General features: G+C 36.5%; 1 protein-coding gene across 1 annotated transcript in view; it reads left to right on the top strand.

Moving 5' to 3' along the window:
* Window positions 1–2335: 2335 nt before the first annotated feature.
* Window positions 2336–26865, top strand: part of MYBL1 (MYB proto-oncogene like 1) — a 66957-nt gene continuing 42427 nt past the window's right edge. The window contains exons 1-5 of the mRNA XM_043975465.1: window positions 2336–2725; window positions 16184–16289; window positions 16767–16838; window positions 21527–21619; window positions 26468–26688. Of these exons, the coding sequence (XP_043831400.1) occupies window positions 2706–2725; window positions 16184–16289; window positions 16767–16838; window positions 21527–21619; window positions 26468–26688 (512 nt within the window). The 5' untranslated portion in view covers window positions 2336–2705. The remainder of the gene's footprint in view (window positions 2726–16183; window positions 16290–16766; window positions 16839–21526; window positions 21620–26467; window positions 26689–26865) is intronic.

Raw genomic sequence — 26865 nt, 5'->3', positions numbered from 1 at the left:
GTTAGGGTAAGGCCTACTTGGGTTTTCTCATAACAACAATAACTGCTATCATTTACACAGAGAGACTATACAGGTTTGCTAAATACTTTATAATAGCTAGCATCTATGAAACATTTATATAACTTCATTTGCAAAAACAAGGTTTTGCAGAACTCTACATATGCTAATTTTTAGATCTTCAAATAACCTAGGGTCTATTTATCTCCATTTTACATATGAGGACGCTCAAGCAAATAGAAGTTAAGTGACTTTCCCAGAACAACACATCTATAAGTATCTGATGCAGAATTCTTCTTTGTTTTTTTTTGCAGGCAATGAGGGTTAAATGACATGCCCAGGGTCACACAGCTAGTGTCAAGTGTCTGGGACTGGATTTTGAACTCGAGATCCTCCTGAATCCAAGCCAGTGCTAAAGCACTGTGCTGATGCGAGATGTCTAACTCAGGTCTTTCTGACTCCAAGTCTAATCATTATCTACTGTACCACCTCACTCTTCTTGCAAGATGTTCTCATCTTCTTTACAGGGTCGAAATTGTTTAGTTTTAAGGTCAGGACTGATAGCTGAGAGAAATTAGTTTACAAGAGTCTAATTGAAACTATTTAAAAATAATCCATGTTATAACAGAAGGTAAAAAGACATTTTTGTATTCTCAAGAAGGTACACTAAGAATGTGAGTTCTTGATAGGGTGTGTTCAAATTACAATAATTTTAAACCAGAAGTGTTAATTATTCATTACAGTTTAAAGTGAACTGCTCATTCATTTGAGAAGTAGTTCCAAAGCATCTGCTATGTTTAAGGAGAACCTTCTCCAGAAAACAAAACAAACCCAAATCTCAACCAACAACAAACCACGAAATCAGTCCTTGATCTCAAGGAGCTTCGGTTGTAAATACAAAAAGAATTTTAGGGAGTGCAATAGTATTGAGGAAGTGCCTCTGTAGTTGGTGACACCAGCTGAACTCTACATGTTAGGACTTCCACTAGGTAGACACGTAGGGGAGGACTTTTGGGTTTTGTTATCAGCAGAGGTTGTTATATGCCTCACCCAAGGATATAATTAAGCACTCATTTAATGACAGAAAAAAAAGACAACATACTGAGTGAAAGGGAAAGTTTTAAAAATAGACGAAGAATTGTAAAGTCACAGTTTCTGATTTAAAAGGCTTCCCAGAAAACCAAATACAAAAAGGCAGATGTTTTAGGTTTTGTCACCTCAATAAAAAGCCTTTTTAACGTTATTTGCACCTGCACCTCGCTTTGCAAATGTGACACGCAAATTTTGTTTCTAAGTGGTTCAATAGAGCATGGCCGCCTTGCCAATTAAAAGTGCCATTTGGCCTTTTCTGGAACGTTGTAAGTAACTAAAAAAAAAATCAAATGAATACTAGTAGTTTACCTAATGTCCTCAGAAGAGACGGTGCATTAAAAAAAAATTAATGGTAGCTTCAGTTGCTTTAGAAGTCTCCCCCTCTCTGCTAGAGGGTAAGGCTTCACTCACTCTCAAAAGGCAGGTAAGGGATGCTCCACCCGTACCAGTCCCTTGGGGTGGCGTGACTCGCGTTCAGGTGAGCGCCCTCGCGTTCATTTCCATTTAGCCGAGGGCGGATTAGCCACGCCCGCTCCTCCAGCAGCTCAGCGCCGTACCCCACAAGGCTTCGTAGGCCGGGAGTTCTTACCTACCTGAGCCCCTTCTGGGTTGCCACCCTGCAAGGGAGCGGGCGAAGGGGCAAGGGGCGGCGTGAGCATTGGAAACCGGCTCTACCGGAGCCGTCCGAGAGCCTCGGGGTCTCGGAATTAGCGTGCCAGTGGCCGGGCGAGGGCCGAGCCCCGAGTCCGCTTCCGCACTCCCCGGCCCCCGGGAAAGTGCCAGGAACTCACTTTCCCAGCTCGCAGTGCGCGTCCGTGCCCCCGTGCTCCGTCACCCTGTGGGAGACAAGCTCCCCCACGTCCTGTCCCACTCGCTCTCGGGCCTCGCCCAGCCAGCCCAGCCTTGTCATTTCTCCTCAGGGCCCGGGCGCCCCCTTCCGTGCCCCATGCGTCTCTTCACCCCTCAGCCTTGTCTCTTCAGATTTTTTTTCTCCTCGATTTCTCCAGTCTCTTATCCGAAAGTCTTTCCCCCCCCCACCCCCCCCTTCTTGCGCGCGCTCTCCCCCGCCCCACCTCTTCCCCCACCCCGCTCGCGTGCGGCCCGTTCAGCCACTGAGGTTCGGGGCCCGCGTGCGCAGATTCAAACGGCGGCTCTAGAGGGAGGCTGGGGCGCGAGATTCGGCGGTGCGGACAAAACCCGCTGCAGGAGGCTGCTCACCCCGCAGAGCTGCTCGCCGTGGGCAGGGCGGGGTGACGGTCGGGCCGGGCGCTGGACTGGACCTAGAGCAGGCATAGACCGGGGTAGGGGAGGCGGAAAGAGGCATCGCTCTGCCGTGACATGTCTTTTGGCATCCCTCACCCGGACTGGCCAGAGTTAGACTCGGGACCCGGGATCCCCAGGGGAGCGAGGTGGGAAGGTCACAGTCCATCCGCCTCCGACCCCGCCCCCGCCCGTTCCCGCGGGACTCGCCCATAACCCTCCGTCCGGGGAGGGGGGGGGGCGGTGAGGAGGGAACGAAGGCAAAAGAGGGTGGGAGAGAAGGAGCCCATTCTCGTCTGAGGCTGGAGGCACAACCGCGTCCCCTGCCCAGCCCGCGCCTATGCGGTACTTGAAGGATGGCGAAGAGGTCGCGCAGGTGGGTGACTTCCTTCCCTTTTGCCCGCGTCCTTAGGTACTGCCTTACTCCCCAATTTGTGGGGGTTCCACCGCCCCCACCTCCTCCCCCGGCGACCGTGACCTCTGCTCTAGCCCGGCGACCTGTTTTCTTCCTCCGCCCTCTTCTGGCTCCGACGCGAATGTGTGGGGGGCTGCGGTGGGGGGAGACCCCGTCATTAAAGTACTGAACGAAAGCGAACATGACTTTGTTCCCCTCCTCCCCATGGCTGTCCTCGCGGGATAGTTAACCTACCCTAGTCCCGAAGACCCCCCCCCCTCCCCGCCTCCAGGTTAAACTTCTCCCTCCCCATTCTCGGGGGCTCAGGCAGCTGTCAGAACATGTTAGCCTGCGAGGGTCTTCTTGCTGGGGGAAGAGTCTCTGCTTCGCTTCAGAAAATACTATAGGAGGTGAAATGAGGGGGGAGTTTTTAAAAAATCTTCTAGGACAACCGGAATATGAATCAAGGTGCTGGGGAAAATTTTTTTTTGGGGGGGTGTTACAGCCTCAAGTGGTTGTGTGTTGAATCTTTACTTCAGAAAAATGCCACACCAGCGTATTTTACTGTCTCTCTCTAAAGTGGAAAGTGTGGCATTACTTAATGAATTTAATTGCATGACTGGCAACTCACTGCCACCATGAGACAGACGTTCTAATGAGTTTACAGTGGCACTTTCCCTTGAACTTTCTCCCTTGAAGGATGTAAAAAAACACCACCTTCTTAGGAACAGTCTGATTGTTTTTAGGGTATGATTTTTGTCTAGGGCTGTGAGAGGTTATTGGTTGCCAATTCCACAAAAACCCAGAGGAATTTGAGAGGCTGCAAGGTGTGATGGATTTGCACCTCTGTGACCTTGGGCAAGTCACTTAACCTTTTTTTGTGCCTCAGTTTCCTCATCTATAAAAGAGTTCGAGTTGGTAATCTTAAATCTATCTCTAGGTGCTATAATTTCTGTAATTTCTAGTGTATTCTGGTTTTTTTTTTTTTTGGTCATTCTCCTTAGCTTCCTCTGTAAAGGGGTCTCCCTAAACCGAAGCTGCTGGCAGTATCAAAGTAAAACAATGTTTCTGATAACAGTTAACAATTTAATGTAATGTGTCTTTGACTACCTAGGTGTTAAACATATATGAAGCACACATTTTTGTTATAAGACTCTTAACAGGATGAATCAATGTAGCAAAGAGGACACTGATTGCTAGCACTCTTATTCTTTAGTCATGAAGCTTCCCCTAAACTGTGTGTAGTAAATAAGAAAAAAAAATCAATCTTCTTTCTAATTGGTATTATTCAATAAACTTGAAAAAGATGTTTTGGATTGTTTTTTGGAAATCTGAATATCTTTTTATTTTTTCAGTCATATCACAACCTCAGACTTTCCCTGAGGATAATGTTCTCTCATAATATTCATGTTTACTTTTGGTCCCATTAAAACACAGTTTGGGAAAAATCACACATTATATTACTTGTAGCATGCAAAAAATAATAAAATATAAGCTCCTTCACAGAAAGGACCACAGATGCCATCTAGTCCAGCCAGTTGCTACACAAGAATACTTTCTGCAACATACATTTATTCATGGTAGTGTATACCTACAATACAGAAAAAAATTCATTGATGATCATACACACAGAATACAGATAGGGACAAATTTAAAAAACAGAAGCTACTTTTAAAAACCTTTAAAACATTGAGTTCATAGGATTAACAGTAAAGGAGTCCTTAGGGTTTTGGGGACCCTGAAGTAAACTTTGAATCTAGTAGATTGAATCTGTAGAAAATACATTTCTTTTTTTAAAGTGGTAAGTTAATAAATAAGATGAGTAGGCTTATCCTTCCTTTTTTATCAATTAAATAACAGATAAGCTTAAATTTCTGTTATCTGGCAAAAAACCCCACAGCATTAGTTTTTTGTAACTGTCTCAGTTCTGAATGCTTTCTCTTTCTAGTATACAAAGTATAAATGTAAAGATAACTATCTTGTCTCCACTTGTTTCTTTTCTCATGTTGATTAGATTATAAAATCGATTATGTTGTTGATTTTAATTTCTTACTAGCTGTTAAGTAAATTAAAATAGAAATTGTAGTTGGAGGCTGCTGAGACAAGATTGATAGAAAATAATAAGAAGGGTCATAAAATTTTTATAATAATTAAATTTAGGTTTTAAAAAAGGAACCTGTTCCTCCTGGGGAGGGGGAAGAAGAATGGAATGCAAGGCTGGCTGCATTAAATGATGTTTTTCTTAGGGCTCTCTATTGTAATGAGGTGCTTTGGACCATAAATATTTAGAGTAAAATTATTTTTCTTGTGCATGTAAATATAATTTATTTAGCTTAGAAGTTAATTATAGTATAAAGTAAAAAGGGGAAGTATGCCCTTGTTCATCACCTATAGAAAGTGTTTAGTGTCTGTAATGATAGATGTTATAGCAGATTATTTCCTTCCTTTCTGCTATAATTGGATTTTTTTGACAACCATTTCATGTAGCACATCTCCCAAAGGCATTCTGTAACAGTTGATATACATTTACTGCATAATAATTTTGCATAAGATCATATCCATAAATCCTGTATGGTATTGTTTTTATACAATTTCGAAAAAATACAAATTAAGACTTTGTTATTTCAGGTGTGGCATACAGAAGGCACTTTTGATCTGAATATTGATAAACATGCAAAAATAAATTAAATTTACTAAGCATCAGGAAATATGCATTTCTGTGTTGTCTTTTTCTTTCAGTTATCTTTTCAATGGTTTTATTCTTTCAGAGTGAATTGATGAATTAGGTAGAATTATAAGTAATGCTAAAATATTTAACATAACATAAGTGGTCATTCAATTCTTAAACTTGTAAATATATAAAATTTTAAAAACTGGGCCTGCATATAAGTTGAAAAAAAAACCCCCAAGAATTTAAAAGATAGAAAACCTTTTTACTAGTAACATGGGTTGAGTCACACACTTAAAATTTCTCATAAATGAAATCACTATTGGTCATAAGACAAGAGCAAATCCTTTATTGGGAGGAGTAATATGGGAGGAGAAAGATCAGTTCTTAGTATAGCATTTCCAGTCAGGTTGGTAATTTTGTTTGTTTTTGTTCTGACTTGCAGTTTCATTTTGCTAATTTTCACTCTACTAATTAATGTAGGTCTGCAAGAGTTCTGCAGTTGAGTCTTAAGAGAACTGATTAAGGCGCTGAGAGACTTGCCCACAGTCTCACAGCCAGTATGTCTCAGAGGTAGAACATGAACCCAGTTCTTTGTGACTCCTAGGCTATCTTTCAATATACTATGTAAAATATTGTCTGTGGTATAAAGTAAAAAGAACTCTACACTAGGAGAAAGAATAAAAGGATTTTTCTGGTCTTGGTTTTGCTAACTATTTAAATTTTAATTTAAGGTATAAAGTATTCATTTTTTCACTTAATAGTGTTTTTCCCCCCAATTACATGTAAAAATACAACATTCATTTTTGTAAGATTTTGAGCTCCACATTTTTCTCCCTCCCTCCATTCCCTTCCCCTTCCCCAAGACAGCAAGCAACCTGATATATATTTTACAGTACAATCATGTTAAACATGTTTCCACATTAGTTATGTTGTAAAAGAAAAATCAGAACAAAAGGGGACCATAAGAAAGAAAAAAAATCAATTAAAAAAACCCCTGAAAATAGTGTACCTCAATCTTCATTCAGACTCCATAGTTCTTTCTCTGGATGTGGATAGTACTTCCCATCATGAGTCCTTTGGAACTGTCTTGGATCATTGATTGTATCACTGAGAAGAGCTAAGTCTATCATAGTTGATCGTCACACAATGTTGTTACTGTGTATAATGTTCTCCTGGTTTGGCTCATAAAATATCAGTTTTCATTCACTCCTAAATTCTCATCAGGATTTTGACCATTCATCCATTCTTATTCACTTTTATATTGTTGTAGTTAGTATATACTTTATTCTTCTGATTCTGTTTCTCCCCACCCCCCACATTTATTTTATAAAAGATCTTTTCAGATTTTTTTTTTTGTATTTGTCCCATTTGTTGGCTTTAATTTCATTTTGGCCTTCCAGCATATGAATGTACCACAGTTTATTTCACCATTCACTTGTTGTTCATTTAGACTTTTAACAGTTGTGACTCCACATAATGCTGCTAATGAAAGTCTTTAAACAGACCTCTTTTTTTGGTTTCCTTTGCACTTTCAGGGTATTTTCCCAAAACCTGAATTATTTATACAAACAGTAAAGTTTAGTTTTTATATGGTTAGTGAGAACCTCTTTCAATATCCACTTTGCTTCTAATATTTAGTCAAAAGAATCACTTTAGAATATTAAGACAAGTCCTTTGCTACACATTGATGCTTGGATGACGCTCCAATTTGAGGGTTAGCTATTGATGTATGCAATACATAATACTGGCCACAGGGTGGCCTAATTTCACTTTAGTTAAATAAACCTATTCAACTTCATAACTGGAATGAGATGTAAAATCACAACTTGCACACTTGAAGCAGTGTATTACTAACTAAAAAGGATTTAGATATGGGGCATTTTATTCAATATTTGATTAATATAAGTAATCTTGTTTTTGCAATCTCCAGAAAATTAGTTACACCCATACTTTTAAATCACAAGTTATTTTCATTAGGAAAGGAAATAACCAGAATTTCCCTAACTGTACATTAGGTATTTGACTACCTAGCTGCTCTCATTTAATAAGGATAAAACGGGTATTACTTAAAGATAGAATAGGAAGTATAAACTTGAACGCTGGCTGCTAGTCATTGTTTTTCCATGTAGAGGCATAAGTATAGCATAAATCTCAAGTTAAAATTATACTTATCTTTGTTCATTAATCAATAAGCATTTATTAAGCAATACTATATTCATTCTTCTTTGATAATCCCATTAATTTTTATTTATGCATTCCATTCTCAGACTAGGTAACTGCAAAACTATTATTTTCTTTTATAACAATCTTCCCTGTTCTCTCGCCCTCTTGTTCCCCCCCAATTCCTCCAATTAATAGTAGTTTTGAGAACTAAATTCTGAATTGGAAATTAAGACTGAGCTCATGTTCCTTTTCTGCTTTTGTAACTAGAGAAATGATTTTGCTTTTCTGCTGTGTTCTTCTTGCTCGCTCTCCTTTATTTTTGGTTAGTCATTTGTTCTTGTTTAGTAAATAGCTTAACATCTACCCCATATGGTAATTGACTGAATTTGTTTAGGAACAAAATATTGCCTTGTTAGAGAGCTGACTACTAAACGTAATGAATGGTATATAAAAAGAGAACATATATTGTATTTTAATAGATTTGATTTGACATGGTCCCTTGCTTTAATATGGTAGTCTTAGAGGTCTAAAAAAGCTTTTTATAGTCTTTACTGCTATCATTATCTGAGTTATCCTTCAGCATCTCTTTGAATCTGATCATTCATACTATGCCAGTATCTCTCAATCTCATAGTATCACAAGATCATAGATTTAGACCCACTCATTGGACAGGTAAGGAGATTGAAATCTAGAGAAGATAAGTGACTTCCCCAGGTCACACAGACAGAGCTGAGATTCAAAACCAGACCCTCTGACTCCAAGCACAGGGCTTTTTCCAATGTACTATGCTATATTGTCCATAAAGATAGAATGAGAGACTTTGTTATGGCTTTACTGAAGTACAAGAAGGAAGTTAAGAAGGGACCTTAAAGGGTGGGGGAGGTAATAAAGGTAATAATAGCCTGGAATGACCTGTTCTTGGTGAAGCTATGATGGCTCATGGGGAACACCATTTCATTTTGTTTTATTTTAATTAATTTTTTTTTTTTTTTAGTGAGGCAATTGGGGTTAAGCGACTTGCCCAGGGTCTCATAGCTAGTAAGCGTTAAAGCGTCTGAGGCTGGATTTGAACTCAGGTACTCCCGACTCCAGGGCTGGTGCTCTATCCACTGCACCACCTGGCTGCCCCACCATTTTATTTTTAAAATGCTTACAAACCATGCCTTTAATAACATGTTCTAGAATTTTGTCAGAATTCTAGGCCAAGGTCTAGTTTTCAGATTCAAAACCTTCCCTTTTTTTCTTTTTGAAAGTCGTGACAAGGGAGCAAAGATGAGATCACTATCACGGGGACTGGAAGGATGATAGAGATAGATAAATCAGAAGAGGTACAGGATTTAGGAGGAAATAGTAGTTTCAATTTGCTGTTGAATCCAGGTAGAGGTCCTCCAGAAAGGTCAGGGCCAGTGTTGAAGAATTGTTAGTTTTCACTGATAGCTTATTTTTATTAATGACTCAGGTGAACCATGTGTGGTATGTTTATCAAGTTTTCACATAACATGAGAAAGCTAACACTAAGACAAACAGGATCCCAAATGGTTCTTTAAAAAATTTTGTTTCAGAACAACATACAGACCCCTATTGTACTCCTATTTAATTCCATTTCTATATAGTCTTCTTCTTAAATACTTGCTGACTTTGAAACCCAAATTGAATGTTACTACCACTTTCATGAAACTTTCCCTGATCCTCTCAACAGTGTTATCTTCCTCCACAATTTTGCTTGTACTGAATTTGTTTTTGTGTATATTTGTATTCCAGAAGTACTATGGTTCTTTTTTATTTTTTTTTTAGTGAGGCAATTGGGGTTAAGTGACTTGTCCAGGGTCACACAGCTAGTAAGTGTTAAGTGTCTGAGGCAGGATTTGAACTCAGGTACTCCTGACTCCAGGGCTGGTGCTCTATCCACTGTGCCACCTAGCTGCCCCAGTACTAGGGTTCTTAACTTTTTTTGTGTCATGGAATTTTGGTGGTTGTTTAGTAGTGTTTGACTCTTTGTCTTTGTGACCCCCATGGACCATACTGTCCATTGAGTTCTTGGCAAAGATACTAGAGTTGTTTGCCATTTCCTTCTGCAGTGGATTAAGGCAAACAGGTTAACTGACTTGACCAGCATCACATAGCTAGTAAGTGTTTGAGGCTGGATTTGAACTCAGGCTTTCTCACTCCAGTCCTACCACTTTATTCACTGAGCCATCTAGTTATGTATCCCCCTGCTCAAAACAATGTTTTTACATATGTAAAATAAAAAGGATTATAAAGGAAACCTATTAAATTGAAATTAAGATGCAATTTTTTCCCCTGTCCAACTTCATGGACCTCTAGAAATCTATCCACAGACCCTTTGGGCAGTCATAGACCCCAGATTAAAAATCTTCTTGCCAAAAAAAAAAGGAAAAAAAAATCTTCTTGCCATAGTAGAATGTAAGCTCCTTGAAGACTGGGACTGTTTTTGTTTCATCTTTGTATCCTTAGTACCTAGTGCCTGGCAACTAGTAAGTGCTTAATAAAACTTATGGAATTGAATTTGACAGGTTAGAGGTTTTTATTTTTCTTTGTATTTCTAATTATTAGTAATTGTTTGGACTTTTTTTGTTTTTGATTTTTTGTTTGTTCTTTGGGCAGGGCAATGAGGGTTAAGTGACATGCCTGAGATCACACAGCTAGTACCTGTCAAGTGTTGGAGGCCATATTTAAACTCCGGTCCTCCTGAATCCAGGGCTGGTGCTTTATCCACTGCACCACCTAGCATCTCCAATTGTTTGAACTTTTAATCTATTTGTTGATAGCTTTTTATATTATAATTTCCAATTTTTCTTTTGATTACTTTATATTCTTTGACTTGTCTTTTGGAGAATGGCTTATAAGTATAGATTTTGGATGTCACACTTTTATTGGAGATGTTTTATGCCTTGATGTCCCACATCTTTACATTTTCTTTTAATTATACTTTTTATATGAAAACTTTTTATGTCTACTTTTATTTTTTATTTTTGGTGAGGCAATTTGGGTTAAGTGACTTGCCTAGGGTCACGAAGCTAGTATCAAGTGTGTGAGGTCAGATTTGAACTCAGGTCCTCTTGACTCCAGGGCTGGTGCTCTATCTACTATGCCACTTAGCTGCCCCTATTTTATTTTAAAAATAATATTCTGTTATTGCTGACACATTCATCCCCTTTTCAAAATTACAAAAGAGGGGGGCAGCTAGGTGGCACTGTGGATAAAGCACTAGCCCTGGATTCAGGAGGATCTGAGTTCAAATCCAGCCTCAGACACTTGACACTTACTAGCTCTGTGACCCTGGGCAAGTCACTTAACTCTCATTTGTCTCCGCAAAACAAAACAAAAACAAAAAACAAAATTACAAGAGAAAAAAAATCCTTTTATTCTTTTAACTTTTTTATCGTGTAGCTTTTTCATATTTAGTTTTTTTAAAGATTAGATGGCTATACACATTTCCTTTTTAAGTCTTGTTTATTCACTACAAGATGGTTTTCATAAATAAACTGTTTTGAGGTCTGATAGTAACAAATATTCTTTCCAAAGAGGTTCTGACAAGCTATATAATGATGGACCAAATCTAATATGAAATTTTATAATGATAAATTAGTATAAAGCATTACTTGGATTTAAAAAGTTTTCTGCAGGCAGGTGGGTGGCGCAGTGGATAAAGCATTGGCCCTGAATTCAGGAGGACCTGAGTTCAAATTCAGCCTCAGACACTTGACAGTTACTAGCTGTGTGACCTGGACAAGTCACTTAACCCCAATTGCCCTGCAGCAAAAAAAAAAAAAAAAAAAAAAAAAGGTACTTGGTGAGATAATAGTTCATATGGAACTAAAACTTGGGGTGTTAAACAGTTTGGAGAGAAGACAGTGAAAGAATAAAGCCTTGGATTATACTTGCATTTCATGGTGGATATTTGGATTTTTTTTTTCCCTAGTTAATGACAATAGCCATCACCCAAAAATGTATATAATTATTTGGTTTACCAAAGCAATAAATTATATATTGTGTATATTTCATTCATTAGTCAGCCTGATAATTTTTTAAAAAGAAATCATATGGGGGGCAGCTAGGTGGCACAATGGATAAAGCACCGTCCCTGGATTCAGGAGTATCTGAGTTCAAATCTGGCTTCAGACACTTGACACTTACAAGCTGTGTGACCCTGGGCAAGTCACTTAACCCCCATTGCCCCACAAAAAAAGAAAGAAAGAAAGAAATCATATGTGAGGGTGGCTTGGTTGTTATTGCCAGGTGTCGATTACAGGGATAGGGGGAACCAGAATGCATTAATGGTTTATATCCTTTGTAGAGAACAAGCAGGCATTATGAGGAGAATGATGGGAGAATCTTTGAATATTTGGTTAGGCCGAAATGCAAAATTATGGAAATGTGAAGGCAAGGAATGTTGTTTGTCTCAGAGGGCTCTTACAGCAATGCATCTGTTCCCTGTTTTATCAATTTTATAAGAGTATATATCAGTAGTAGTAACAATACCATACTATGAAAAGGAATTGGATTTGTGGTCTGGCACCTGAGTTTGATTCCTACAGGGTATGTTACCTTGGGCAAGTCATTAACTTTCCTGACCTCTCTCTGGCACCTCTCAAATGGGAGAGGAGTTGTAGCAGTCTAGTCAAATCAAGTCATTAAGAATTTATTAAGCACTTACTAGTTAGTTCTAGGTACTGAGCACTGTGATAAGCACAGGGAATAGAGCCCTTCCCCTCAAGGAGCTTTTATTCTTTTTTTTTTTTTTAAAGATTTATTTATTTATTTATTCATTGATTGATTGATTGATTGACAGGGCAATGAGGGTTAAGTGACTTGCCCAAGGTCACACTGCTAGTAAGTGTCAAGTGTCTGAGGCCAGATTTGAACCTAGGTTCTCCTGAATCCAAGGCCGGTGCTTTATCCACTGCACCACCTATCTGCCCCCAAGGAGCTTTTATTCTAAAGGGCAAAGACTACAAATAAAAGGAAGCTGAAAAGGGGAGGGGTGAAGAAGGTATCCCTATCTGAGCATAGTGAAGAAAGAAACCTGGAGAAGAATGCAGGAGTACTCTAAGGTCCCTGACAGCTCTATATTTGTGATCCTCTGATTTCAATTTCACAATTTTGCATTTCAGACCAAATGTTCTAGTATCACCTTATACTAATGTAAAGAAAGTGGAAAAGTATGCTTTAATCTGCATCGAGTTCATCACTTTTCTCTGGAGGTAGATAGCAGTTTTCATCATGGGTCCTTTGGAAATGTCTTGGATCATTGTATTGATCAGAGTAACTGTCTTTCATATTTGATCATTGTTACAATATTGCTGTTGCTGTGTACAGTGTTCTGTTTCTGCTCACTTCACTTTTCATCAGCTCATTCTTCTGGGTTTTTTGAAACCATCCTGCTTGTCATTTCTTATATCATAATAGTATTCCATCATAGTCATATGCCACAATTTGTTCAGCCATTCCCCAACTGATAAGCATCCCTTCAATTTCTAATTCTTGCTACCACAAAAAGAGCTGCTATAAATATTTTTGTATATATTGGTCCTCTTCTTTTTTCTTTGCTCTCTTTGGGATACAGACCTAGCAGTGGTATTGCTGGGTCAAATACAATTTGATAGCCCTTTTGGCATAGTTCCAAATTATTCTCTAGACTGGTTGGACCAGTTCACAACTCCACCAGCAGTGCATTAGTGTCTCTCTTTTTCTACATCCCCTTAGGCATTTGTCATTTTCCCTTTCTGTCGTGTTAGTCAATCTCATAAGTGTGAGGTGATACCTCCACTCTCTATCCTTGTGACTTTCCAGACCAAAACATCTCTTCCTGGCCACCACAGCCTGATAAGGACACTACTAAAAGAATAAGCCCTAATTCTGAAGGTTTGAGGGTAGGGATTGAATTTTTCTGTATGTATCCCCTGTACTTAGCATAGTGTCTGACATATAGTAAGGTCTTAATAAATACTTTTCATTCATTTAGTGTGTTTCAAGTGTCAGTGTCTTTTTTTTTAATTACTAGGGTAAATTTATCTAGAATTAACAATTATAGAGACTAGCACAAAGAAGGCACTGAAAATATTTGATGAATTGAGTTAAATAAAATATGAAACCATATGTATCCTACTTAGGTTTGAGGTCTCATAAGCATGGATACTCAAGTTCAGATTCCTGTTATAGCCATGCCTTCTTTTTTTTTAAATCCATGCCTTTTAAAAAATTTTCTTTTTTTTCTTCAGGGCAGTGGGGGTTAAGTGACTTGCCCAGGGTGACACAGCCAGTAAGTGTCAAGTATATGAGGCTGGATTTGAACTCAGGTCCTCCAGAATCCAGGGCTGGTGCTTTATCCACTGCTTCACCTAGCTGCCTCCTAATCTATGCTTTTTTTTGGTGAGGCAATTGGGGTTAAGTGACTTGCCCAAGGTCACACAGCTAGTGTCAAGTGTCTGAGGCTGGATTTGAACTCATGTCCTCCTGAATCCAGGGCCAGTGCTCTATCCACTGCACCACCTAGCTGCCCCTTCAGTTAGATCTCTAGAAGAAAGTCATTTGATTAGTTCATAGTAAGGTCTGAATGACTGATAGTTCTCTCATGGGATCTAAAAAAATTATTAAAATTTTTTAAAAATATAAAAGTATTTTATTATTTTCCAGTTACATGTAAAAATAGTTTTCAACATTTGTTTTCATAAGATTTTTAGGTCCAAATGTTTCTCCCACCTTCCTCCCTCCAAGATAGACAGCAATCTGATATAGGCTATATATGTACAATCACATTAAACATATTTCTGCATTAGTCATGTTGTGAAAGAAGAATCAGAACAAAAGGGAAAAACCTCGAAAAAGAAAAAAAAACAGCAAAAAAGTAGAAGCAGTATGGTTCAATCTGCATTCAGAATCCACAGTTCTTTTATCTAGACGTGGAGAACATTTTCCATCACGAGTTCTTTGGATTTGTCTTGGGTCATTTCATGTTGAGAAGAGCCAAGTCTATCACAGTTGATCATCACACGATGTTGCTGTTACTGTGTACAATGTTCTCCTGGTTCTGCTCACTTTACTGTTTCCAGGTTTTTCTCTCATGGGATATAAAGGAGATATTTGTTAACCCTAATTAATCTCTGCCAATTAAGAAATGGTTTAAAGATATGAATAACAGTTTTCAAAGGATGCAATCCAGGCCATATGAAATCAACAAACATAAGGAAAAATGTTCCAAATTACTAGTAATTAGGGAAATGCCAAATAAAGCAACCCTTTGAAGTTCTTCTTCACCCCCATCAGATTAGCAAAGATGGCAATTTTTGGAGCACCTGCAGGAAAAAGCAGGCACATTAGTGCACTGTGAATTGATATAGCTGTTCTGAAAAGGTTTGAAGCTATGCCTCCCCAAATCACCAAACTGGGCATACCCCCTTTGACCCAGCAATACTACTACTAGGTCTATGCCCCCAAAAAATCAAAGAGAGAGGAAAAGGACACGTGTGTGTGTGTGTGTGTGTGTGTGTGTGTATTATACTTAGAGCAACTTGCTTTGTAGAGATAATGAATTGGTAACTAAGTAGGTGTCCTTAACTAACTGGGGAATGGTTGAATAAATTATAGTATGTGAATGTAATGGAATGTTATAATTGTACCATAAGAAATAATGAAAGGGGTAATTTCATAGAAACCTGGAAAGACTTGTATTAAGTGATGTAGAATAAAATAAGCAAAACCAGGAGAACAATTATTCAACAATAACAATAACATTGTAAGGACACATACTTTTAAAAGATTTAAACTCTCTGACCAACTATGACAAGCCACAGTTCCAGGGAACAGATGACAAAGCACAATGTCCATCTCCTAACAAAGGACTTAAGATACAGCATAGGACATATATTTTTGGATTTGTCCAATGTGGGAATTTATTTTGCTTGGCTATATATTTTTCATCACAAGGGTTTTTTTTCTTTTTCTAATTCTGAGGGGAATTGAGAGGGAGAAAAGAAAAAATCTTGTTAATTGGAAAAAACAAGTCACCAAAAAATATCATTTCTGGTCAGTTAGTTAATGAGCATTTATTAAGTGCTTATTATGTGTCAGGCACTGGACTAATTGCTGCGAATACAAATATAAACAAAAAAAACAGTTCCTGCCTAACAGAGCTTATATTCTAATGGAGGGTGGCATTTGGGTAGAAGTCAAGAAGTATATTTATGTAGCGGTAAGTTCCTGTCCCTTTTTAAATCATACTTTTGAAATATAAACACGCCACCAACTCAGAATCATGGTAGTGCTACTTTTACAAGGTTGTGCATGCCTATCCTTGTCTCCCTGTATAGTACATAAAGACTAATTTAGTTTTTGTAATTTTTTCTTACTGAGTAAATATTAAAAATAAGAAATTAAGCCTGAGTGAGAGTTGCAAGTAGCTGCATTTCACATCAAAGAAAGGGTGAAGGAAGAGGAAAAAATATTAATCTAAGGGTTTGCTTTTGCACACATAGGTAGTAATAACAATCAATATCCTCTTTTGAATGAGAAGGCCAACAATAGGTACTAGGTCCTTGGACTTTATAAATTTAGACAAAACTTGATCTCTTGAATTGTATTAATAGTGAGGATGAAGATGATGACCTTCAATATGCTGATCATGATTATGAAGTGCCACAGCAGAAAGGATTGAAGAAGCTTTGGAACAGAGTAAAATGGACAAGGGATGAGGTAATGTTTAATAAGAATTTTCCCTAGTATGGGGAAATACTTTATTTTGCATTCATGTTTATTGCTTTAGTGCTTTTTATATGAATAAAATGCTTTAAAAAAACTTATCCTAAAACCAATGGCATAGGCACCTAACACACATACTTACTTCTTTTGCCTTAAGTAGAGAGTACAATTGTGTTGATCTGGATCCTGTTCTTCTAAATATAACCACCAGCAATAATGTGGCAGAAACGAAGTGTCTATTTTCTTTTTTAAATTTAAATTTAAATTTTTTTTGGCAGGGCAATGAGGGTTAAATGACTTGCTTAAGGTCACACAGCTACTAAGTGCCAAGTGTCTGAGGCCAGATTTGAACTCAGGTCCTCCTGAATCCAGGGCTGGTGCTTTATCCACTGTGCCACCTACCTGCCTGCCCCCGAGGTGTCTATTCCCAATCTTGAATTTGTTGAATTCTAATTTGCATCCTTTTCTTAGGATGACAAGCTAAAGAAATTGGTAGAACAACATGGAACAGATGATTGGACTCTGATAGCAAGTCACCTTCAAGTAAGTGAAATATTTATGTTAAATTGTTTGGTATCATACATTATGGTCAGTTTAAGCATATGTTTATAGGTTTAAAAAAGCATTAAAGCAAATATATAGTTGAGATTGAGCACTTTTCTCAAAGAATTTTGTGGTATGTTTTTTTTTGTGTGGCGCAATGAGGGTTAAGTCAAAGAATTTCTACTATCAAAGGTTGCATGTGTCTTAAAAATGACATATTAGTTAGTCACCTAAGTGCAGGTTATCCCAGAAACTGAAAATTATTATTCTCTATGAAGATGACTCCCAGGTCCATATATTTAGCCTTGACCCCTCTCCTGAGCAGTAGTCCTACATCAACTGCCTCCTAGATGTCTTAAAACTCTGCATGTCCAAAATTGAACTTAACATCTTTCCTCCTTAAGCCTCTTACTCTGTAAAACTTTCCTATTTGAGGGTTGCAACCTTCCTTCCAGTCATTTAGGTTCACCACTTCAGACTCTTCACTCTCCCTTACTCATTGTGTCCATTCAGTTCTTTTTTTTTTTTTTTTTGGTGAGGCAATTGAGGTTAAGTGACTTGCCCAGGGTCACACAGCTAGTAAGTGTCAAGTGTCTGAGGCGGGATTTGAACTCAGGTACTCCTGAATCCAGGGCCGGTGCTTTATCCACTGTGCCACCTAGCTGCCCCCATTCAGTTCTTAAGTCTTGCTCATTCTAAACATCTTTAAAATTTTTCCTCTTTTACTCACTCAACAGGGCTATTCTAATTTAAGCCCTCAGTCCCTTTCATATTTGCCTCCTAAGTGGTCTTTCTGCTTCTAGCTTCTCCCCTTTTTAATCCTTCTTCCACATTGCTGCCAAAATGATCTTCCTGTATCAACGATCTATGTCATTTCCTTGCTTGACAGTTTTCAGTGACTTTGAGAGTAAAATACAAAGTCCTCAGTTTGGTACCTAAAGCCCTTCACAAGTCTAACTCTACCTTTTTTTCCTAGACTTAGGTTATTCTCTTTCATCTATTCTTTTCCAGCCAAACTAGACCTATTGTTTACCAGAACTTGACATTCTCTCTCTTTGTATAGGCTATCTCCCATACTTGGAATGTATTCTTTACCACTGTCTCCTCATCAAATTGCTTAGCTTTCTCCAAAACTTAAAATTAGGTATTCTTTTCTATGGGAAAGCCCTCCTGATTCCTCTAATTTTTAGTGTTCTCTCCCTGCTTGAATTATCTTCTGTTTATTCATCTATGCAAATGTTGTTTTCCTCATTGCTTTCCCTCCCTCCCTTCCTCCCACACTCCCACCAAAGTAGAATTTAAGGATCTTGAGGGCAGAGACTATTTTTATGATTTGTCTTTCTATTCTCAGTACCTACCACAGTATGCTGCATTTATTGAGTAAATGCTCAGTCAAATTAAGTTGACTTTTTAAAAAATGATGCAATTTAGAATTTTAATTAAGTTTTCATTGAAGTTATACTGTATATATATTTTTTAATACTGTATATCTTGAGAATATTATTATTACCCTTTCATCATTATGACACTAGGCAATAAGGTGAAATTTTAGCTTGATATTTATAAAAATTGATATTTTTCAATTGCTGAGAAATTTTGAAAGGTAGTAATAAACCAGGAGGACTAGTAAGAATTTTATTTCCACTAAGTTTTAAGATTTTTAAGTAGTAGCGTTTTGGTTATTTTAAATTATGGTCAATGTTTGTAGAAATTATATTAACTTTGCTGATTCGATGATAGATTAAGAAACACTGAAACGTCCTTGCATTTCTGGCAAGTGCAAATCAATGTAGCATAGAATATATGATATAGGTTATACATCATGATTTTTATCAATATTGTAAAATATTGTACTTGTGCTTTAAGTAAATAGGATAATCATAAATGAAGTACAACAAATTCTACTAGGTCATATAGGAAATAATAAAATTTAGTTGTTTTGGTGTAATTAACAGAATGAAATGAATCAACTTTGGTGTACAGAAGTTGGAGACAGTTAAATTTGAATCAAAATATTATGTGATTCACAAGGCTGAGTGGCACACTTGCACTTTTTTTTGGGGGGGGTGAGGCAATTGAGGTTAAGTGACTTGCCCAGGGTCACACAGCTAGTAAGTGTCAAGTGTCTGAGGCTGGATTTGAACTCGGGTCCTCCTGAGTCCAGGGCCGGTACTCTATCCACTGCGCCACCTAGCTGCCCCACGCTTGCACTTTTAAACTACTGTTGAGTTGGGAAAATTTGATCACTGAATTTATTAGGACTGTATGTAAAGTAAGAGTGAAAAAGCATGAAGATTCTCAGATGAGTAATGTGCATGCATTTTGTACCTTCTAATTTGTTTGTCCAGAGGCTTCTTATATTTACTTCCTGACTCTCAATTATGTTCCAAGTATTTGCTGGTTAAGGAAAGTACATTAAAAGTATTATTTTCAATTCAACAAACTTTTTTCAACAAATGTTTATTAAGTGAAAATGTAGGTCTTATAAAAATTTTAAAGCAATTCCACATGTATCTCATATCTTATTTGTTTTAAAATATTTTATCTTGGCAACATATAGATCCTCAGAATATCCCTGCACAGCAGGGAGAAGCGTATATTTTTTCCAGTTTATATATGACAGAAGCACGGACTAAATGTGATTTACCCCACATCACATAGTGATTGGACTAGAACCCAATTTTTTCTGATTCCTAGTTTGATTATTTTCTTTCTTTTTTTAAAAAAATAAAAATCAGTGTGTTTAGGTACTTTGTTGTCATTTTTCAGTTGTGTCCAACTCTTTGTGACCTGTATTGGGTTTTCTTGGCAATGATACTAGAGTGGTTTATCATTTCCTTCTCCAGCTCATTTTACATATGAGGAAAATGAGGCAAACAAAGTTAAATGACTTGCTCAAGCTTACAAAGCTAATAAGTGTCTGAGGCCAGATTTAAATTCAGGAAGATGAGTCTTCCCTGATTCTAGGCTTGGCACTCTGTCCATTGAGCCACCCAGTTGTCCTGCATTTAGGTACTAAGTTACTAAAACTATGACATTATCTTGTTTTACTACAAAGTAAGCAAGCCCTGAGTGTTTTGAGGGTAGAGAAAGTAAGGTCTCTTGAAATTGATAAAAAAGTAACAAGCTATATGTTACAGTAATACTTTTAAAATTTGAGTAGTATTTATTGAATCCCAAGCTGTATATATTTCTTAGCTTTTATGACCATTACTTTTAAATTGGAGAGGCAGAAAACTACATACCTAAACATTTCCTCATTTTCCTATCTTTTTTTTTGCTATAATCTAGTCTAGAATTCCTCTCAATTGGAAAATTCTTTTTATATCTAATTTAAATTTCATCTGCTGTGATTTGAGCCCACCCCCCTTTTGGGGGAGGGGAGGACGCTTTGTTCTTGGTTGAGAACAAGAAAGTTTTTATTCATTTGATTAAATTTTAAACCCCTCAATTGTGAAAAGTTATCTTGATGAGGCTTTTAAAAAAATCTGTTTCCCTTCATAATATTAAGAACAAGTATTTGAGAGATGGTAGACAAAATTTTAATACAGTTAGAAACTGTAATGAAAGCCAAATGGGGTATGTGCTGCAATGTTTTTGCTGTTTTCTAACTGAGCAAGTCATTTTCTTATTGAGTTACGTAATTTGGGACTTTATTTTCTTGCCAAACTGATTTGTTTTGAGAAATTGGTTTCTTTTTCCCTTCTATATTATAGGGGCATATTTCATTTTGATAAGATTCCTTATGTTGGTCTGAATATTAGATTTGCGAATTTACCTGCATTGTTTCAAGATATACTTAAAACTGTAATTAAAAAACTAGCATCTTACAAGAAGTATTCCTGGAAATGAAGTATTATCCTGGACTGTGGCTGAATACATGTTCATATTTGCCAGACTCAAGACTACCATATCAACATACCATTCTTGTTTACCTTCTCTGCCGCTGTTCTTTGTTGGCATTGGGTTGAGATATACAGGGTGGGCCAAAAGTTACAGTGTTTTAATAACTTTCTGAATATTATTGTGACTTTTTTTTACATTTACGAGATTTAATTTTTCACATGTAATATAAATTCATTTCCTATATATAGGAATATATATAATAATAATAATATATATATAATATACATATTATATGATGCTATGGTATTATAAATTAAAAACAAAAAATAAGGGAGTTATTAAATATTGAAATCCCTTTGTGACTTTTGGCCCATCTGGAACATTCTTATGCATCGTAATTTTACCTTATCTGGTACCCAAGCTTCTGTAGCACCTACCTTTAGCTTTGTCCTATTTTCAGGGTAGAATCAATAGAGATGGCCATATATACTTCATCTTCACTCAAAATTTGTTTTTATTTTGTAGATGAAGTCCTTGGGATAGAGAAGAAATATTTAGGCGTGTAAATTGTTATCATATGTGTGTGCATATACACACACTGGTGTATAGATGTGCACGTAAATAAATGGGTGTTTATATACATACATACATACATACATACATACATACATACATACATACATACATACATACATACATATCAGTATAAGGATGGTACTAAATGTGAGAGCTTAGTTTATTTTAGTTGTAAGACTTCTGGGATTTCCCTTCAGGTTTGGGGGACTATTGTTGTAGGAAAGAAAGTATGTCAATAGCTAAATAATTTTAAAACTGTGTTTCAGAACCGGTCTGATTTTCAGTGTCAGCATCGATGGCAGAAAGTTTTAAACCCAGAATTAATCAAAGGTCCCTGGACTAAAGAAGAAGATCAGAGGGTAATAAATTCATGTTTTAAATTTTTTTTATGGTGAATAAATAGTAAGATCTTATTTTTCTACTTGCTATTTGTTATGCAAACTATCATTTTATTTTGATTCCATGTCTTAGTTTCCCTTTAAGCATCAAAGTAAGATGTTAGTATGTACTATGTATCAGGCACTGTTCTTTTGAAATGGAGATTTGTTGAATTATATCTCACTGATTACAGGGTAACTAAATATACATACTTGATTATATGACCTCTTTTTTCTCCTTAATATATGGTGGTAAAGTATCAGTTTTTAATAGTTCATTCACCTTTTCTCGGTCTCATTTGCAGTTCTTTGATTGTATCAGTTATTAAAAAGAAAGAAAGAAAACAAACCCTATACAACAAAGTGATAAACTAAGCAGGAATCTTGAAAACAGCATTTGGTTAGATTAGAGAATTAGAGTGGAAAAGAACCTAAAAGGAGATTATTAGAGACATTGACAGTAGGAGTCTTCAAAGTTTAACCTGGTACAAAAGAAACTGAGGGAGGGCTGCTGTCAGCAATTTGATTACAAACACAAAAGGCAGATAGGAGAACTAGGTTTGGGGCTGCTAGGTGGCGCAGTGGATAGAAAACTGGCTCTGGATTCAGGAGGACCTGAGTTCAAATTTGGCCTCAGACACAACACTGGCTGTATGACCCTGGGCAAGTCACTTAACCCCAATTGCCTCAAAAAAGAAAGAAAGAAAGAAAGAAGGGAGAACTAGGTTGGTGAATACCCCCCTAGAGGTATATTCTTCTAATTGAGTGCCTTGCACGTGGTAGATGCTCAGTAAATATTTAACTGATGGGCAGTTTTTGACCTAAATAAGAACACCATATAATTTATTTCTGTCAGAATATATATAAATAGAATATATAAATATATAATAAATATAAATGGGGTTACCATTTTGTGAACCTTATTATATCATGTGAACTCTCTAAAATATTAGAATTATTCACTCCAGCACTTAAAGCTGCATAAACAGGAGTAAAAATGAAGACACAGTGATTGTTCAGCAGCTTATGTAACCATGTTTCATGGTGGGAATAAGATGGCTCAGAGTTCAGAAGAGGGATCTGTGGGCAGTGTTGGATCTAGCTGACATGAGAATGGGTTAGACTCTTATAGGGTAGACCAAAAATCACAAAGGGGTTTCAGTAATAACTCCTTTATTTTTTCTTTTTAATTTTTAATTTACAATACCATAGCATCATACACTGTATTGAAAAATCACATTTGTAAATGGTGAAAAATAAAGAAAAAATAATTTTCAAAAAGTTGTTAAAACATAGTGACTTTTGACCCACCCTGTATTTCATTACTGTTTGGGACTTGCCACTTTTATTATTCAGTTGGGAGGAGATTTCCATTAACACAGGCATCTTCTTCCTTATTAACTTTCAACCACAGTTAGGAGACATTGTGAAAGAGTTTCAAAAGATATGGTTTTGAATCCCAATTGTTCCATTTATTAGCTGTGAGACATTAGGCAAATTACTTGACCTTTAAGGGCTTCAGTTTCCTAATGTAAAAATGAGGAGACTGGACTAGGTGATCCTTGATATCATGTGAATCTGAGTTTTTTAAAGTTTGACAAGGGTCAATGCTTCTGAATAGAAATACAATATAATACCATATGGTTAATACTGTATTTCTCTGTGGTTAATACATTTATGTTCATAAATGGTAATTATGATAAACCATCAGGTAGGGAATAGAAGTACTATTCATTCTCATTTTGCAGACAAGGAAAGTGATGATCAAAAAGGTTATAACTTTGGCCAAAGTGATCAGAATGTCTGGTTCCAAGTCTGATGTTCTTTCTCCTTTACCATACTGCCTTTCTATATCAATAGGTATTTAAAAATTTTTTTTCATAGTAAAATAGACCTTGTCTGTTTTACTTGAGTTATATAAAAAAAAATGAATTAGCATCTATGTAGTCATCATTTGGGTTGAGTTTTCATTTCATTAATTCCTTCTAAAAGTTGTATAGGAAAGTTAAGTGTATATTGACAAAAGTATACTCTTTGCAGTTATTCTCAGGATCCTTGAATGTGATTTTTTTATTGTTTTATTTTATAGTGTATACGCTTATCTTGAAAGGCATCTCAAACTATAATGGAAATCATTGGGGAAAGTATGATTTGATATATAAGTATTCACTTTACAAACTGTTCAGGAATTAATCTAATGTGTAAAACAACACCTACTTCTGCTTTTAAATCTATATGTGTAAGTGCTTTTTAATTATAGTAGGCATTGTTCACAACAAAATTTTGTTCCTTTTATCCTTAAGATGAAAATATATGAAAATTAGTGGATTATTACAATAATAGCAGCCTTTTATCTGATAAAGAAAGGACACAAAAATATATTAGCAAAAAACACAATTCTGTAGAATTAAATAATGGATAATAGGAATCACAATGAACAAAGGTCCCAAAAACTGTAATAATGATGACAATGTAATTGTTACTGCGGTTCCCATTCTAGTGTTCTGTCCTTTTGACTATTTTAAACCTTTCCTCATTTCAACAAATATTAGAGTGCCCACTATGTACAAAGGACCTTGGTTAGGCATTTTGGAGGACAAAAAGAGAATAGGAAATAGTCTCTGACTTCATGAAGTTTATTGTTGGATAGGGTAAATAACTTTACAAAACACTATAAAACTGGGTAAAATACTTAAGTGCAATAAGAGGTCCAAAGTACTATGTTAATTCAGAGGAGAAGGGTCATCTCTAGCTAACGGGAAAATAAAAATAATTCATATAGATATTTCAAGGTTTTCAAAGTGTCTTTTACGACATACTTTTGATTGAGACGGGTATTATGTTATCTCCATTTTGCAGATGAGTAAACTGAGGAACAGGGAAATGACTTTTTTATGGGTCACTTATATAGTGGCAGAGCTAGAATACAAACCTACCTTTGCCTGCCTAAATCCTATTCCCTTTCTTCTTTGTAAATGAAACACACACACACACACACACACACACACACACACACACACACGTATTTATATATGTATCTATATAGATAATATGCCTAATGTTTTAGTGTAGTGTTTTCACATTTACAAGGTACTTTGTATATATTATCTCATTTGAGTCTCTCAGCAACCCTAGGAGTAGGCTCTGTGGGTGTTATTCTCCTTATTTTACAGATGAGGAAACAGGTTCAGAGAGGTTACATGACTGGCCCATGGTTACCCAGCTAGTATGTGTCAGGCAGGATTTGAATCGATGTTTCCCTGATTCCAAGGCCAACCCTCAATCTACTGCTTCTCCTGATAGAGGGTAGTAGAATGCCGAGCACCAAATCCCCAAGGTAGCCCATGAAATCAACTTAATCTGATACTGCTTTGGTTTAGATTAGATTGAAGCTGTCCTATAAAACACTTCCAGGTTTTGTACTATTATTTCAGAATATGTATCAGATATTTAAATTGTGAAGTAGAAAATGATAATCTCACCTTTTCTTTATTCCTTTCAAGAAATGGTGGATATTATGGAGAGATCAATATGGGGAATAATGTGATCATATAATTCTAGTAAAGTGATGAAGAAGAGCATTGGTATAGCCTTTGTTGATTAGTGATGTTTTCTTTCTTTCTTTTTTTTTTTTTTTTGCATGAGGCAATTGGGGTTAAGTGACTTGCCCAGGGTCACACAGCTAGTAAGTGTCAAGGGTCTGAAGTCGGATTTGAATTCAGGTCCCCCTGAATCCAGGGCCAGTGCTCTATCCACTGTGCCACCTAGCTGCCCCTATTAGTTATGTTCTCTAATATCACGAGATAATTATATAGAACTTCATAATCCACTGTTTGAGAAGCACTAGTATACACCTATAAGATTGTAACAATGCACATTACATATTCTTATTGCCAACAACATTTTGCATTTTGTAAGTTAAGGATAGATATGTATCAATATATTGTTGTGAACAATGTGCAAAGTTGTTTCAGGCAAAGACTTTGTGGGCAGGCATTTAATGATTATATAAACTATGCAGAAAAGTGTTTTTCCTCACTACTATATTCCCAGTGAGAAGTCAGGGGTAGGAGTGTGGGGGAGGGGGAGAAGCTGACTCTAATAACTATACCATCATAATATAGCTGAAGGGTTATAATTATTGATTAACATCTTTTAAGACTTTAGAAAACACCTACAGGTAGAGGAGAAAACTAAGGACTTAGTTGAGACTTGAAAGTGATTTGTTGATAATCTTAGTGAAAATGAGTTTTTTTTTTAAAAAGGGGATTGAAAAATAAGTGCATATTCTGATATAACTGCTATTCTTATAGTAAGCTAATTTAGACAAATCAATTTAGCTTCTAAAGCACTAATAATATTTCAATATTATCATTGATATCTTTTGTTTTTACAATTACATTTTTTCAGTTTCTTTTTCTTATTGTTTTCATTTGTGTAGCTTTAATCATTGTGTGTATTATTTTCCTGTGCTTATTTTATTCTCCTTAAGTTTATGTTTTCCTCTGGTCCTGTGAATTCTTCATATTCTTTATTTTTTTAACATTATAGAAATATTCCATTATACTCATGTATCACAGTTTGATTAAGCATTCTCTAGTCATTGAGCATGTATAATAAGCACTTGTGTTAATCTTATTTTCATTAGTGTATATCTAGTCTTAGATATGTTTGAGCCCAAAGATACGAACTTTGGAAATCTGAAGATGTGCTCTTCACCACAGTTGTTAGGCCAGTTACAGTTGTACTTTTGAATTCAGCAATAAATTTTTAGTGATATTATTCATATTTGAATAAATATTTTTGTTCCTACTTTAAAATTTTTTCCAGGTTATTGAATTAGTTCAGAAATATGGCCCAAAGCGCTGGTCTTTAATTGCGAAACATTTAAAAGGAAGAATAGGGAAGCAATGCAGAGAGAGGTGGCATAACCATCTGAATCCAGAAGTAAAGAAGTCTTCCTGGACAGAAGAAGAGGACAGAATAATCTATGAAGCACATAAACGGTTGGGAAATCGATGGGCTGAAATTGCCAAACTACTTCCTGGAAGGTGCTTATGTAAATGTATATTTTTTTTCTGTAATGAAACATAATCTTTAAGATTTGTCATAAGGCAAAGCAAACTTAGAGGAAAAATTAAATAGTAAGCATTTTTGTTGTAATCCCAATTCCTTTGACTCTCTGGAATATCATATTCCATGCCCTCTGGTCCTTTAATGTAGAAGCT

This window comes from Dromiciops gliroides, chromosome 1 (assembly GCF_019393635.1).
Source record: "Dromiciops gliroides isolate mDroGli1 chromosome 1, mDroGli1.pri, whole genome shotgun sequence".
Taxonomy (NCBI): domain Eukaryota; kingdom Metazoa; phylum Chordata; class Mammalia; order Microbiotheria; family Microbiotheriidae; genus Dromiciops; species Dromiciops gliroides.
Note: the sequence above shows the minus strand (reverse complement) of the source record. Positions and strands in the feature narration are given on the sequence as shown.